General features: G+C 41.8%; 2 protein-coding genes across 2 annotated transcripts in view; both read right to left on the bottom strand.

Annotated features, from left to right (window-relative positions):
• LOC120422544 (choline O-acetyltransferase) overlaps positions 1–15,332 on the bottom strand; it is a 57,891-nt gene that overhangs the window by 5,093 nt on the left and 37,466 nt on the right. Inside the window, exons 2-7 of the mRNA XM_039586008.2 lie at positions 2,419–2,498; positions 1,800–2,336; positions 982–1,739; positions 494–632; positions 374–436; positions 6–209 (exon numbers count right to left, since the gene is read on the bottom strand). Coding sequence (XP_039441942.2) covers positions 6–209; positions 374–436; positions 494–632; positions 982–1,739; positions 1,800–2,336 — 1,701 coding nt within the window. The 5' untranslated portion in view covers positions 2,419–2,498. The remainder of the gene's footprint in view (positions 1–5; positions 210–373; positions 437–493; positions 633–981; positions 1,740–1,799; positions 2,337–2,418; positions 2,499–15,332) is intronic.
• On the bottom strand, positions 13,411–14,625 carry LOC120422543 (luciferin sulfotransferase-like). The gene is made up of 3 exons (XM_039586007.2): positions 14,415–14,625; positions 14,179–14,358; positions 13,411–14,123 (listed from the first exon to the last, which is right to left on the bottom strand). The coding sequence occupies exons 1-3, from the start codon at positions 14,564–14,566 to the stop codon at positions 13,466–13,468; spliced, it is 990 nt and encodes a 329-aa protein (XP_039441941.1). The 5' UTR covers positions 14,567–14,625; the 3' UTR covers positions 13,411–13,465.

Below are 15,332 nucleotides of genomic sequence, written 5' to 3'. Positions count from 1 at the left end.
TATACCTGGCTTGTGGACAGTAGGAAACAGTTTGCAATTTTGTAGCAATCGTCGGTGAACAGATCATGGACGGTACCCTGGTTAAGCTCCTTGGAGGCTTCCCGGAGTCCCAACAGATGTATGTCGATGCCGTGACCTAGGATGTTCTGGACCATGACTTCGGTTTGACGGGCCGCCGCACAACGGAACAGCTCGCGCAAGTTATCTCTCTAAAGAATACATTGGGAATATATCAAGATTAAAGAAATTCAAGAGAAATTTAAACATTTATGATATATAAGAATCTAATGACGACCAAGACTACAACGGAGCACGACGACGAAAGTAGAAATGTCTTAGGGCTTGTACATACACTGTAAATACTGAAAGTTACTTTTTTGGCGTCGTTGGCCGCCTCGGCGCTGTAGTCGTCTTCCTTGTCACTCTCGAGCGTTACCTAGGCACACGGGACCTTTTGAAAAAGTACTCTAGAAACCATGGAAAGGCTACTTACGTTGGCGCCCTCGCCCTGGCACATGGCCTTGGCCCACTCGAGAGCCTCCGAGCTGGCCGAGCGAATGCAGTCTACCCGACCGAGCATGAATCGTCGCGTCGAGGCACTCTCATAAGTGCTCACCAGGTGGCCATAGAGTCTGAAAGGAGATCCTCGATTAGTAGGGTCTTGGTCTTTCAAAATAATGTAAACAATAATAAATATATTGACCGGGTAACAATAACCCGAAACAGACCATTCCTTACTGAAGCGTGTACTTGGTTTTGACAGCGAATGAAAAGAGGCGCGTGTTTATGTTTACGCTGTGGACAGTTGAGAGTGAACGTTTGGCGCGGAAGTGTGAGTGTGATTGGATTGTGCACGAACCGGATGGCGGAATCCGGAACAGGACACGACGGAAGCGGACATGAGGTCAGTGGGTGGTTGGAAGGTTAATGATCGGCAGCGGTTGTGACTCTACATGGGGAAGGGTTTCAACGGGTACTAACTTGAAATACGCCAGTTGCAGCGCCAGCTGGATGAAGACGTCCGGGCTGACCTGGCAAGCCTTGATAAAGTTCTTGCCGAACGGTTTGTAGCGATACACGTAAAAGTCCAGGTCCTCGATGCTCCGGTCAATGCTGCGAGCGGCTTCCCGCATTCGGAGATCGATTTCAGGTCGAACGATCCACTCCAGGCGCTCCGGCGGTGGTAGATGATTCTGGGCAGTGTCGTTCCCAGCCTCGGCCGGCATCTCGTCGATCTTTTTCAGGATGCCCTCGAGCAGTTGTACCACGGCTATGCCCTCGGACGGCGAATGTTCGTAGCACAGGCCCCACGTTCCGTCGTTGCAGATGATCAGCTGCATGGTTTTGTCGAACCACCGGTTGGCGGAGTTGAACTCCGAACCGCCGCCGTGTATCATCTCCTGGGCCATGTTGCTCTCGTCACGACCGCCGCAGTAGTGCGCCCCTGCCGGTGACCCGTTGAACCCGCGCGCGTTGTACGTCAACGGGATCGGTTCGTCGATGCAGATCAGCACGAGGGCCTGCTCGATCAGTTCGATGTTGCGGGCGTTCTGCTCCTCCAGCAGCAACATCTGACGATCCCTGGCCCACTGGGGACGCTGCGCGGTGGTCAGGACTCCGATACGGGGTGGTTTCCGCGCCAAACAGGGCGCATCGTTGAGAATGTACAGCAGCTGCGAGGCGATCTCGTCCTCGTTGAGCCGGCCGCGATCACCGGCCTTCACCGGGAGGCAGTACATCTGGGAGAGGGATGTTAACAATAAGTTAATAGAATTTGAAGCTTCTCTAGCTGAAATTACCTGATTGCGGCAGCAAACGACCACGTGCTCGTCGGTCCTCTGTTCGGGCAGATACTGGCTGTCCCTCGGATCCCCAGGTCTACGGCATGACCCTAGCAGACGGTAGTACTGGGCCATGCACAGCGGTTGACCCTTCTCGCGGGAGGTCGCCCGTTCCTGGACCAGCCCACCGCCGTCGAGCATCTCCTTGTGGAGCATCAGATGGTCGATGAGCCGCGCCCCAAACCGGGAGATGTCGTTGACGGTGGTGAACTTGCGCGGTGGCATCACCATGCCCGGGTTGGAGTTGATCGGCAGCGGGAGCGGATTGTCCAGGTACATATCATTCAGCCAGTAGTAATAGGCCCAGTTGTCATCGGCGTCGCGTTTGTCCAGCAGATACTGCTGCAGGGCGGTGCCGGGCCCGTTGGGTGCAGTGAAGTGCTTAATGACGGATCGAGTGTGGTCCAACTGCTGGGCCGTCACGATGGGACTCAGTACCCGCAGGTACTCGGCCATCGTTTGGTCCAGCGTCGGGACGGGCACTTTCGGTAGCATCTGCAAAGGGTGAGCTTCAGTCAGTTTTGGTTCGTGAACAAATGTTCATGAAAACATGAGAAAGCTCCTGTCAAACAATTACCTCCGGGAACCCAAACTCGTCGGTCGCCTCCGACGTGGACAACCATTTCTTCGGAAGTGACAGTATCGAATCTTTCCATCCTGCTCACACCCGAAACACGCGTGGCGTTCACGGAAGGACACAATCAATCAGCGGGATGAAGATGTGTCATGAATGTTTCATGAGATGCGGGAACGATCGATGCATGGAACGATACAAAAGAGATAATCTGGTGTTACTAATCAGGGACAAAGGGGATGGTCCGCTATCGAGAATGCATGATTTAGCCAAAGTTGTATGTTTTATAGTAATTGTGATTTCATGTCGCAAAAAAGGACATCTCATTCTCGAGTTTAAAAAACGCTGCGTCAAGTGCAGTTCCATGTTTGCATTATCTAGTCAGGGTTCTACGGCCTTCATCATGAGTCATGAGTCCCGCTGAGAATTTGCCGAGCTTCAGCGGTGTTGAGTTTTGTACTACGAGTTGGTTGTAGGGTGGCAAAACAAACAGACCAAATTTTGGTAGGACGATAAATGAAAAGTAAACTTTCCTTTTTCGAAGGAAGTTGTCGGTAGCTAAACCGGTACAGTACGTTAGGGTGGTCTTCGACATACAAATCTTGAATTTTTGGCAAATAGAAACAATTTGACAAAAAATTATTATAAAAATCGAAAAAAAAAACTATAAAAAAAGTGAATCAAATCTTAAATCCCTCCAAATTAAAGCAGCACTACCCTTAAACTTCCAGCCCTGTTTTCATCTCGCGCGCGCCAATCCCCGGGGAGTTTTCCCGGAACTGCCGGTGACGTGAGTGGAATCGAATTTCTGCTGCCATACCACCCGGTCCCGGACCTGTCTGGTGCAGGTGAAGCACCATCGGAGATCCCCCGTCGGAACATCAATCGAGCGCTCCCCAGGGGGGGTGGCCTTCCAAAAGGCGCGAACACTGTTCACCTCCGTTGGATGGCAACACTGCACCGTGGGTGGTACCTTAATAAACTGGTTTTGCTGGGAAAGAATGGATTTTTGAGGTTATGAGTTGACGCTGATGTCAATTTCTCTCTCTAACAATTCTTGAATTTTTAAAGCAAAAATTGTTTACGAAAAAGTTTCCTCAGCAAATTAAAGTCCCCTTTTACTGGCAGAATGTTTGATTTCATCATTACGACTGAATAAACCAGATGCCCCTGCGGGTTGTTGGATGCTGAGGCAGCTAGCCCAGGACGAATCCTCCCCCTGTCCTAGCCATGGTCCTCCGGGGGTAAGGTTTGCGTTAGTAATTAGTCTAATTTGTGCACCCTCTCGCCCAACTTCAGGCGCGTCTGTGTTTACCTTACTTCCAACCGCCGCGGCGTGTGTATCCGAGGGCGTTGTTGGGTTGCTTCTGGACGAACGTTTCGAAAGGGTCCATCGTATATATTTTGCTAGAAAGCAGAAATTTTTAACCGTTGCCTAACTTTTGTCTACAATATTTCCCCTGGGGGATGCCGATTGTAGATTTGTCTGATCTTTCCCCCTGTATTCAAATCGCACAAAAGAAGGGCAATGCAATTAATGTCTCAATTTTAACGAAGAACAAATTCTACTCGGGAAATGACTTTTTGATGTAGATTTATTTCACGATAAAATAATGAGTTTCACTGGTTTCACTTGTCATTTTTTTCGTTTTTTGTTTTATGTCCGCCCGACAATCGCACAAACTGCTCTACACTGAACTGTCAAAAACAGCCTTTGCTCCATGCAGAAAAATGTTTTGTAGAATCAGCCTGTACGAGGTTTGAATCAAGAAATTTTTTGTTAAATATAATCAACGCCGATTTTGCGTTGAAACAAACCTTGATTTTCACAATTCCACAAAAGTCTTTTGTTGTTTTGAAAAAGCTGCTTTGACGTTTACGTTGATTCAACAAAAATAATGATTTTCAAATCAACAAAACGTTTTGTTGATTCAAATATGCCTTATTTTTCTGCTTGTCGTTGGGACGCTACACGCTTGTCGAATTTAACCCATTTTAAGATTAATTTGAATTTTTATTAGAAGTAAGCTGATCCACCAGCAGTTCCACTTTAAAAGTTCACCTATAGCCAGGGTAAACACAACGGGAAAGTTCAACAAAGCCCCACACGAAACTCTTCCGCAAATTGGGACGGAGGGAAAACCTAGGGACCTACATAGGGAAATGAAATGTTCTGGGAGAAATTTCAAACACCCAAAGTCATTTAAATATAAGGTTGAAAAACTTGTAGTTTTTTTTGGTGCTGGCACTTTTTTTGTACCGAACAAGCACAAACATAACAAAAACTACCAGATTATTATCAACGACAGTTTTACAATACTTGTGATTGTTATAAGTCTCATTTTTTTGCCAAAATAATTTTAAATTGATTCCAACCTTGTTCTTGCATGATCTTGTTGCTCGATTGGAACCCCGATTTGACAGTTCGATTGGAACCCTGAGAGTGACATTTCGCCTCTCCATATAGGCTCTCTAGGAAAACCTTGGAAAGACGAGCTACTCTCGCCGTGTTATCTGATATGTTTTGCTTGTACCAGAAGATCCACCGTTCATCGGAGTCGTGTCTTCATCGCATCTCCCCCTTTTTTGCTGGATTGTAGTTGAATTTATTTCCCTGTTCTATGGTTTGAGCTGGATACCCTCCCCCTTCCATGTTCTGGGCTAACGAACAACAAAGGATGAACTTGTTCCAGGGGGCCAACAATGGCAGTTAACACACACTTTGAACTAAAGGTTGGATCCGATTCCGGTTGAAATAAAATGCTCCATTGGATTCGATGGAGACTTCTGGTAGGGGAGAGTGACCTGTTTTGAGCAACAAATTTAAACTTGATTAAACAAGCATAAAACAGCCAACAATCGAGCAAGCTACCTTAGAAAATGCACATCGATTTAAGGAGTTTTTCTCTTCTTTGGTCCAAAAGTTCTTTTTTACGTCGAGGATAACGAGGGAAAGGCACTCTTGAAAACTGCAAATCGGAAACGACCACACTTCCGGCTCGTTATTGGTGGTATTGCTACTAGTGGAACTGTAGTTTCTGGCTACAATCCGTAAACGCACGTCCGGAAACGGGCAACGGATAGCCAAGATAATGATCCGACTTTTTTTGGGATGGATGAGAGTTTTTAATCTAGAATATTAGTCTATGCTTTGGTGTTTCTTTGGCGTAAACTCCAGTGAAAGATTGTTCGTCCCTCGAGACAACACGTTCACCGAAATGACTTTGAGGCTCATCCCCAAGCCCATCTGCGTTGCAAAAGCAAGCGAAAGTCTGATTCCTTCGGGACCTGCTCGGCAAAAATAACTTTCTCCGTCAGTATTTGTTCTATCTTGGCCAAAGTTTGCTGGAGTTGGGAGCCTCCCTTACGAAATGCCTTTAGCTGTTTGAGTTGAGATTTGGGGTAAAATGGGTCTCGTGGCGCAGGGGTAGCGGCTTCGGCTGCCGATCCCGATGATGCTATGAGACGCGGGTTCGATTCCCGCCTTATCCACTGAGCTTCTATATCGGATGGTGAAGTAAAACGTCGGTCCCGGTTTCTCCTGTCTCGTCAGAGGCGCTGGAGCAGAAATCCCACGTTAGAGGAAGGCCATGCCCCGGGGGGCGTAGTGCCAATAGTTTCGTTTTTTTTTTTTTTTTTTTTCGGGGAACAGAGCAGAAAAGCAACTCGCGAAACAATTTTGAGGCGTCAGAAATGAAATAAAATCACTCAAAGTTCATTTCTAGAGTTTTTTTTGATTAGGTCCTATAAACATATGAAAGACAATAGTTTATTGGTCCTTTAAAAAAAAAACTCTGGATTTTGTGAGTGACTTTAACATTTTGGCCTAGTTTGACAGTTACATTGTCCCCAGTTTTCTGTGGGAAAGAAAAGGAGGCGAATACTTTATGAAAATCATACCTGTCAAAATTCCTAGCCTCAAAATTTTGTCGCGAGTTGCTTTTCTCCTATATTGATTTAAAAGTTTAAAAATGTTCTGGAAATATTGACAATTCCAGTGAATTTTTAATTTCCAGGAAAATAAAAAAACGCCCATTTTACCCAACCGAACCTAAAACTTCCCTGAAGATGGGTGCAAATCGCGGTGCTTCGCAGATCGTTCCGTTCCGTTTGCTGATTGCATTACCTTACTCTCTTGTGTCGGAGCATCTTCAGCAAGAACAGAACACCCAGACTAATTCCAACTTTTGTGGAAAGGTGGTGGCACGAAAAAAGGAAGAAAAGAAATAAATAGTACAACATTCTATTACAGTTAATTAAGATATTGTTCGCGAAGCCGGTGGAGATGCCCTAAGACGACGCAACGGAGCAGATGAGTTTTGTAATTTCCCCTTAAACTGTTAAGGTGAAGTTGTGTTGGATTATGTAGGGGGTGGTGAAAATTTTACGAATTTCTTTTGAAACTGTAACAATTTGGAAGGCTTCCATGAGATTCGATTTCGGTTAAGTAATGTTTCTTATTTTGAAGAATAAATCGAATTTTTTGGTTGTTTTTCTGATCAAAATTTGATTGATTACACCTAACCTAAAAAACATCAGTTTTGATACGTCAACGTGTGTTATTTTGACACACCACCAAAGCCATGAACTGCGTTAGATTACCGGCGGCGTCCAAATTCGATTACGTATCGACGCATGGCCCAACTTTTAATGCTATTAATTATACACACCGAACCCAATTAGTGGTGCCGTGTCACCCCTATTGCGTAATTAGGTTGATTGCCAGGTGAGGGGACGGAACATAAGGTGAAATGTTTGGGGGAAAATCGTTGAATTTTGAGTATTTATTTGTGAATTTGATGTTTTACACTTAAACCTCGATAGTTTGACATTTGTTGCACTTCGTTAAATCGACAAAAATAATGTAAAAATAGTCAATTTGTCACTTTTTACTCAGCGCTCGCACACACTACTAAAGCCAACGTTTCGAAGTTTCGTTTGTCCATGGAATTCCATTAAAATTTGATAGCTTCAAAGTGAATTATTTTGTAAAAATCGAGGATTACTCAAACTTTAAACTCTTTCTTCACTCTCTTGTGCCCCCTTAAGGGCATCATAGTGTCAAGACAAACTTTGGCGCCACAAACACAAAAAAGAAGAAGAAGAAACAACTTAAGTGGAAACGCAAGCACTTCACTCCTTCTCATCTTCATCCATTGTAGGAGACTTGGCTGAAAAAAGACACTTGATTCGAGAGTGCTCTTCATTGATTTTCACTTCCGACCCGGACTCCTGACTCCTGTTGCCACCACCGGGAGGGGAGCTAAATTACGGTTCCAGGGCGGAAGGTTGAAGTTTTGGTTTAAGTGGATTCCTCCCCACGCTCCGTGTGCCCGTTCCAGGGGATAGACTCAAATTACCAACTTTTCCTCGGTCCCTGCCTCCACATGTGCGAGTAATATCCGGACTAATGTTTTTGATGGCATTACGTGGCGGCGTGGTTGAGCACCATCCCGTAACGTGTTCCCGACGGTAAATTGAGTTTACTGCGAGATCCCCTGCTTAAAACGGGCCTCGCAGTGGAGTTTGGTGGTTTTCAGATATTTTTAGAAGGTTTTGAGAAATTTGATTTGAAATAAAACATTTTTAATTAACTTTAGCTTGATTTCAATATTTTTTTTTGGGATGTAACCGAAGAAACTGAAAACATGGGTTCGAATAAGCTAAATAATATTTTAGCGACCTTTAAGAAGAAAAAAATCAATTTTCAAAACAAAGTGGCACCTTAACCAGATTACTACTGCCTTAAGTTGTTTACAAATAACAAAAAAAAAAAGCTTTACAGAGTGGATTCGCTAATTGGGATGTTTGCTAGTTCGAACATATTTGAATTTTAAAAAACAATCAAACGTAAAAATCAGTTTTCAAATGGATGATGACATTTCAACTGCATTTTTGGACGATTTCAGAGCACGTGGTTTCGTACTTTTGACAGCTGATTCGTTAGTTCGAGTGCAGTTCAATTCACTCTGTAAACGGTTCCTAAATTTGTTCAAAACTTTAAATGCTTCAAATTCCTCGCTTATCTCGATGAATCTCGGTCGATTTCCGAACCACGGCCACGATGTGTGTGTCCTTAAGCCTCGCTGATTACCGGGACAAACTTTTAAATCGATTTTAAATTCCCGACGTCGTCGTTCCCCTCGTCACTTAGTCATCACATCCTTTGAAACCGCTGCCATGGTGTAGGGGAAAAACACGCTCCAAAGGATACGCCACTTACTGGAAACAAAAGAATCCACCCCTCACCGCAAACCAAAGTACAAACACACCCCCCGGTTTGCTTCGCCGTGTGTACAGCAAAAGGTCGATCTGGAAGCGTTGGTAAGCCCCTCGGCTTAAGTGGACTTAGCTGATGTCGGTCGGTCGGCGGTGATGTTCTTTCCCGTTTTCCGTTCAAGAACTGGGGAGAGAGCTCTCAGCGGGATTTATTTTTTCATTTAAAGGTGGAAAATGAAAGAAAATTGGATGTTCTAGTACTTGTCGAGAAGAACAGGTTGTCTTCGAATTAGGGCGTTTAGAAATCTTAAAATTATATTTTCAAAAGCAAAATACATATTTCATCAAATATAAAAAAAATGTGCGCATAAAATGTTAAAATACTTGTAGTCCTACGCCAAAATCTGGGTGCTGAATAGTGGTTCGCAAAACGGCCTCAATTTTGAACTGTCAAAGTGGAACCAATTTACTGTTCGCCAAAAGTAGAGAGTATTGTTATCGATCCTTAAAAAATTGTTTCTTTATTGTTTTTTTGCAAGAATGAGAAATGTGTGGTTTGAAGGTTGAAGGCGAGATCGTCATTTTTTTTATAATAATTAATGGAAGTTGTTCATGGAGTCGATGCGGTTGTATCCATCCAGAAGCTGTCTTCATTGTTTGATTTTATTTGAAAACCTGTTGGTTTAGTGAAAATCTTCTTTGTTTGTTGGATAGGGACCATCCATAAACCACGTAGATACTTTAGGGGGGTATGGCGATTGTCCACGCTCCATACAAAAAAGTTTTTCGCGTTACGCATTCTCTCTATTCATCACCCAGGCTAAAACCAACCCCTCGGCGCACATTTCACGTTAATTCATCACATTACACTTCCACTGTCACCGATAGAGGGCAATAAAATGAGATTACACTTGCTCCCGGGGCTTGTCGCTCTAGTGTGGATGTGCTTTATCAACCGGTTGGATCAACTCCTCCTCACAGAAAACGAGATTTATGATGGTCTGTCCGTATTTGCCGACGCAATCTTCGTCACGTTGGACTGGAAAATGAAAGTCTTGGAGGAAGAGCTCCGCCGAGGGGTTGTCTTCAACCACCTTAGGCATAGAGAAGGAAGGGATGTGACATTGCCACAAGATGATGACCCAATTTTGGCCACAAACTCCTGGCGAAGAGTTGAGCCTTGCAATCTTGGTGGAATCACGTACAAGCCGAGTGTGGTTGGTCGTCACGTTGCGATGGAATGGTTCTGACGGTTGAAATTGGACAGGTGATATTTTGCTGAACAAGAACTGATTAAATTCTGTGTGGAAAAATGCAATACCTAAAAAGTATTCCGTTTGCCCTAAGGCAAAGATACCATATTATCCAGGTTTTTAAGCGAAGATGGCGTTCGAATGGTGAACGCCCGAAATGTCAAAATCGCGCAGTAGCACCAACAATAGAAAAAAATGTGGCTGTCATGCCATGGCACACTTGTTCCGTAATGTTGGTACACGGAGAAACCGTGCCCAGAAATTTTAACAATTAAAATTGTTGATTTTACTTTCGTAAATTTTAACAAAAACGTACTTGTCACTGCCAATTTTCTGTTAAATTAACCAAAATTTAGTATTAATTTAATAACCTGTTTGTTGAAAATGCTAAAGGCAAAAAGCTAACAGATTTCCCGAACTCGAATGAACGTGCTCGACTGTTAGCTTTGGTTTTAGGAAAATCAAAAATTTTGTTGGTTGAATATAATTTACATTCAGTTGAATATTTAGAAGATGAACTTGGGTTTGTTTACGTCTGTCATTTGAAGTCAGGATTCGAACGAGAGCGGTCGATTTGTTGAGTTTGTGTTGTTAATTGTGAAGTGAGAGGATGTGAAAGGTGAAAATTACACTATTTAGCTAATGTTGAAGTGGCAAATCAAAGTGTTGCAACTGGGGAGGTGGAATTGGTGAGTAGGTTTGTTGATGATTTCTTTGCAGGTGATAAACTATGAAGAGCAAGAGGACGACCTTCGCCATGAGGACCTCTAATGCGAGTGAGTTGAACACGTTATAAGAATGTTTGATGGAACGAGAGGGCAATAGAAGGGAAATGCGGGCCGACTCTTCACGGATAGAGCAGCCCGGGCAAATTTAACAAAATGTTGGTTAATCCAAGTAAGTATGGGTTTATTTTTGCACAATAATTTATCTAATGTGATTTTCATTAGAAAACTGAATCATTAAAAAGCTTCGTGCTTACGACGGATAAAATCTTAATGAACCATTATTTTTTTCAGAATCATCAATTATAAAATACATAGAAATGCGTACACATGACAACATAAAAAATAGAGATGAAGTAAAATATAAAAAAAAATATATAAAAGAAGATAATTATTATCTTGAAAGTTTTGTTGCATTACGACTGCTCAATAAACTGGTAAGTTGAACTCATATTTTTTTTCAGGAATCGGAGTACGTTGAATAAATTGAATCAAATGCAATGAAAGCTTGTTGCCAAAAGTAATTGTTAAATTAATGCAACCTTGGTAAGTAGCATTATTGATATTTCTTCTTTCCACAATATAATTACATTTATTTACGTTCCTTTTTTCATTTTATAGCCGAAATAAATAATTTTGTATTAAATTACTAATACATTTCACATGTCTATTTACAGCAAAAGGTTCACTTTGGTGAAAATTCTGTGTCCCACCACAAGAAAAATAACTCTACCTGAGATCGTTGTAGATGATGAGGACTTATCGGATGATTTTACAGTGATGGTAAGTGGATACAACACTTAATTTTATACAACATAGTAAAAATATAAGCTTTATACTTGGTGAAATTTTTTCTCGATTTCTATTTTTCAGGAATTCATGGTAAATTAAACATCTTTTTTAAATATGTTTAACAAAATGTGTAACATGCTTTTTTTTATTATTTTTAGTTTAATGCAACGTAATGTTTTAAAATATAAATCAAACTTTACATGTTTTATAACAACAGTTAAAATAAGGTTTGTTTTGATGCTTTTTATCAGTAATTTAACAACTTCATGCAAAAAAAAAACAAATTAGTACAAACCGTTAAAATTTTAGGCAGAATAAATGCGAACATAAAAACACTCAGCATTAATTTGTGAGGCATTATTACAAAATTTACTGCAAATTCAATAAAAATATTGCTAAAAACTGCTAGTTATTGACTACATGTACACATATTTTTCTGTATTCAAGTAAGACATTAGTTAAAATATAGCTAGAAATTCGACGCAGCCTGTATCGTTAGATAATTAAAGAAAATATATATGGACACTTACATAAATTCGTGCTTTCCATTTCATTAGGGCACAAAACATTTGTAAACAAGAGTGTATCCCTCTCACACCTTATGCAAACTGTCATTAGAGTGAAAGGGATACACTATTGTTTACAAAAGTTTTGTGCCCTTTTGAAATGTTAGGCTCCAATTATGTCTAATTAAGAAATTTTTTGTTATAAACCACTAATAATTTGCTGCATTCAAAAATATTTCGGTTGATACAACGACAAAAAAATGTTGAAAAATATTTCCCAGCCAGTTTTAAGCAGAATATTCCACAATATTTCAGCTGAAAACAAGAAATTTTTAGTTAATTTTCTGAAAAAAATATTCTAGCAGTCGACTGCTAGAATTATTTTCGGCCATTTAACCAACAAAAATGGCAATTCCAACTATTTCTTTAGTTAATTTTAATTACTGGTGGTCAGCAATTTCAGGTTAACAAAATCAACAATCGATTGTTGAAAAAAAGCTGTGTAAAAAATTAACCCATACTTTTAGTTAAATTACGTGTACCACTGCGTGATTTTGACATTTCGGGTGTTCACCATTCGAACGCCATCTTCGCTTAAAAACCTCGATAAAAGCAGAGCCCTCTGTTGGTTATAGCTCAATTTAGCTCAAGTCCGATTTTTTGTCTTTTTCACATAAAAAGCAAAATTCCACAAAGATACATGGGTCACGATTATGAAACCCTCTCCAAATTTAGATTTTCACTAATAATACCTAAACAATAAAACATAACCCCAAAAACGGCAATAAAATCGCCCAAATCCTCTTGACTTCTCTCGACGCGATAACGATCTTCCCGGACAAAGACCAGCAAACCAGCGGAACTAATCAGTTACAAGCATCCGGATCGAATCCGATTCCGGTTCGGCACTCCTTTCTCTCTCTCTCTAATGCTCATTAACTTATTTACATTCGAAACGACCTCATCATCGTCGTCGTCTTCTTCTTCTCATAGGTCACGTGTCCCATTGTGTGCAAATCAGGCCACGTGCCGGCAATTTTAGGATCTGCCCGGCTCGTTGTTGTTGTTCCGCCGGTGCCGTGGCACGTGGCCTAACCCTATATTTTCGGGCCCCGATGATTTACGGGAAGGTTGTATCCAAGTCTGGCGAAATGCATTAATTTAAATTAAAAGAGGCGATATGGGATAGGCACGGGGGAAACAGCGAAAGGTGCGGAAGTTTTCCGTTCTAATCAAACTCTAATTTACCTGGTTGGAATAATGCATGACACGAAGAACATCCAATCCATCCAAATTATATTTTAAAAGGAAGCAATTCAGGTGCTAGAACAGTTTCTGACAGATGGCAGTTCAACAACTGTCCGCATGGTGGCGGTAGTGTGATGTGATGGTGAAATGAAAGCCGGAATATGGTAATTAGCTAATTTTGCGTTTGTTCTGAGCAAATGCCCGTAAGGCATTCTACAAAATGAACATTCGTTTGATGTTACAGCGAGAATGGAAAATTTACTGTTTTATTCAGTCCAAATTAAATATGCATTTCAACGTGCTTTATCTACAGAAACAACTTCAAGTGCTCTTCATCTTGAACAACTCGGCGAGTCCACTTGTCAAGTTCTTCGATCAACTCCGGCGAAAGCTCATCCCTCCATCCATCAAGCTGACCTCGCCGTATAAATCGATCGTCTGGAGCCTTTTCACCGCTTGGTGCACCATCATCTTGGTCGTCCTTGTCCTCGTAGTTGCAGGCCTTGTTGACCCGCATGGAATCGAACGAAAGGTGTTCACACAACTGGTCGATCTGCTCGTCACTGTAAGATCTTCCGAAAAATTCGCAAACCTTCACGATGGTACCTCTCAAATTTCTCTTCATTTCTTCGTAGCTCAAGTACAAAATATTGCTGCAATTTTCAAGTGAATGATACCCGATCACGTGACTATGAATCGGCGAATAGAACTCCAAATCTTGCATGAAGGATCTTATGAACTCCTCCTTCGTTCCACGATAAAAGTAGTTTTTCGAATGATGGTAGTACGACACTGCAACGGATTTAACATTCCTGCTAATGTAGACCGTTTTTGGACGAACCTTCCAGTATTGACTTGGCAGCATCGAAACTGGCAGATGCGTTTTGATGAATCGTGGTGACGGCATGTTTCGAACTCTTTCGAAAGATGATTCATCATTTGGTAGATCGTGAATCAAGCTAACGCTGAAAGTAAATCGTCGTCATTTTATGTTGATTCTCAAACTAACTTGAGCCTTACTCCAGGAAAGGAAATCGAGTCCTCAGCGATTCCGACTTGGCCCGATCAAAATCTAGATCATTACATATGAGCCAGACCATCTCTTGACTCCACGTGGTGCCACTTTTAGGATACGAAGCGACCCAGATATCATCAGACTTCACTTTCATGTTCAGCAGTTCTTCCTCGTATCGAGAAAATCTGGGAATTTTAAAAAATTTAAAAAATAATCACTTCAAAAAACCCATGAATTTCACCTTGTCGTAAAACAGTACGCTGGAGGGTCCCACTTCTCAATGGGGACATCGCTGGCAGTTTTAGCCCTTACTAAAAGGTAATCCTCCTCTGCACGTTCCTTATTGGTAGCCAAAAAGGTGGGATCGTCAATCTCAATGTACTCGAATGACATGATTCCAGCCGCTCTGAAATTCAACCACAAACTGACGAGAGGAGAATTTACATAACTAAAGTTTCGTTATCTTGCGGTTGCTGGTCGTTAATGCACGTACACTAATCAGTAACAAAACAGAAACCATTCCTTGTCAAGAGATAGCAGTATTATTGTTCATGATGGTGCACAGTTAGGCCACAAACAAACGTTGGATCTTTTTTTTCAAATCCCTGAATGAAATCATTAACGGTAATTTTGAATGCTTGGAGGAAACTCACCACGCCAATTTCGAATTCACCACTGTTTTTAAAAGCGATTGAAAGATACTAGATAGATATCACCGCCTCGAGTAAGCACGCAAATGTATGCCACTTACTGGCCAAAAAGATCAAATTTAATGCACTGATCATAATTTCTATTTTGCGAGACCATTTCTCATCATTTTGGTGGCACACACATCCACACGCAAGATGAGAGGTTGACTGCTTAACGAAAGTCGCCATCAATATCTTTTCACTTGCGCTGACGATTTCAAAACGCTTAAGATATAAAATTGCTTCCAACTACCGGCAACATGTTCTTTTGCACATTAGTTAGTCACTCACTTAAACAATAATCCCGAAAAATGTAAATAATTATCCAGCGCCATAAAAAAAACAAACGCGCTAAGTCTTTGGACGTTTCAATTTTGACCACCCATTCCAATCGAAGGCTGAAGAAAACCTAGCGAGAAGCGAAGGCAAATAAAAAACAAAGTGTGGCCACCAACACCACCAGCAGCGTT

Source organism: Culex pipiens, chromosome 1 (assembly GCF_016801865.2).
Source record: "Culex pipiens pallens isolate TS chromosome 1, TS_CPP_V2, whole genome shotgun sequence".
Classification (NCBI taxonomy): Eukaryota; Metazoa; Arthropoda; class Insecta; order Diptera; family Culicidae; genus Culex; species Culex pipiens.
Note: the sequence above shows the minus strand (reverse complement) of the source record. Positions and strands in the feature narration are given on the sequence as shown.

Bases quoted from the DNA above. Each gene is read 5' to 3' on its own strand.
- LOC120422543 (XM_039586007.2), bottom strand. From the start codon at position 14,566: ATGTCATTCGAGTACATTGAGATTGACGATCCCACCTTTTTGGCTACC. The intron at 14,359-14,414 runs GTGAAATTCATG...TAAAATTCCCAG, and splicing joins GCGTACTGTTTTACGACAAG to ATTTTCTCGATACGAGGAAG. The intron at 14,124-14,178 runs GTAAGGCTCAAG...ATTTACTTTCAG, and splicing joins ACTCGATTTCCTTTCCTGGA to CGTTAGCTTGATTCACGATC.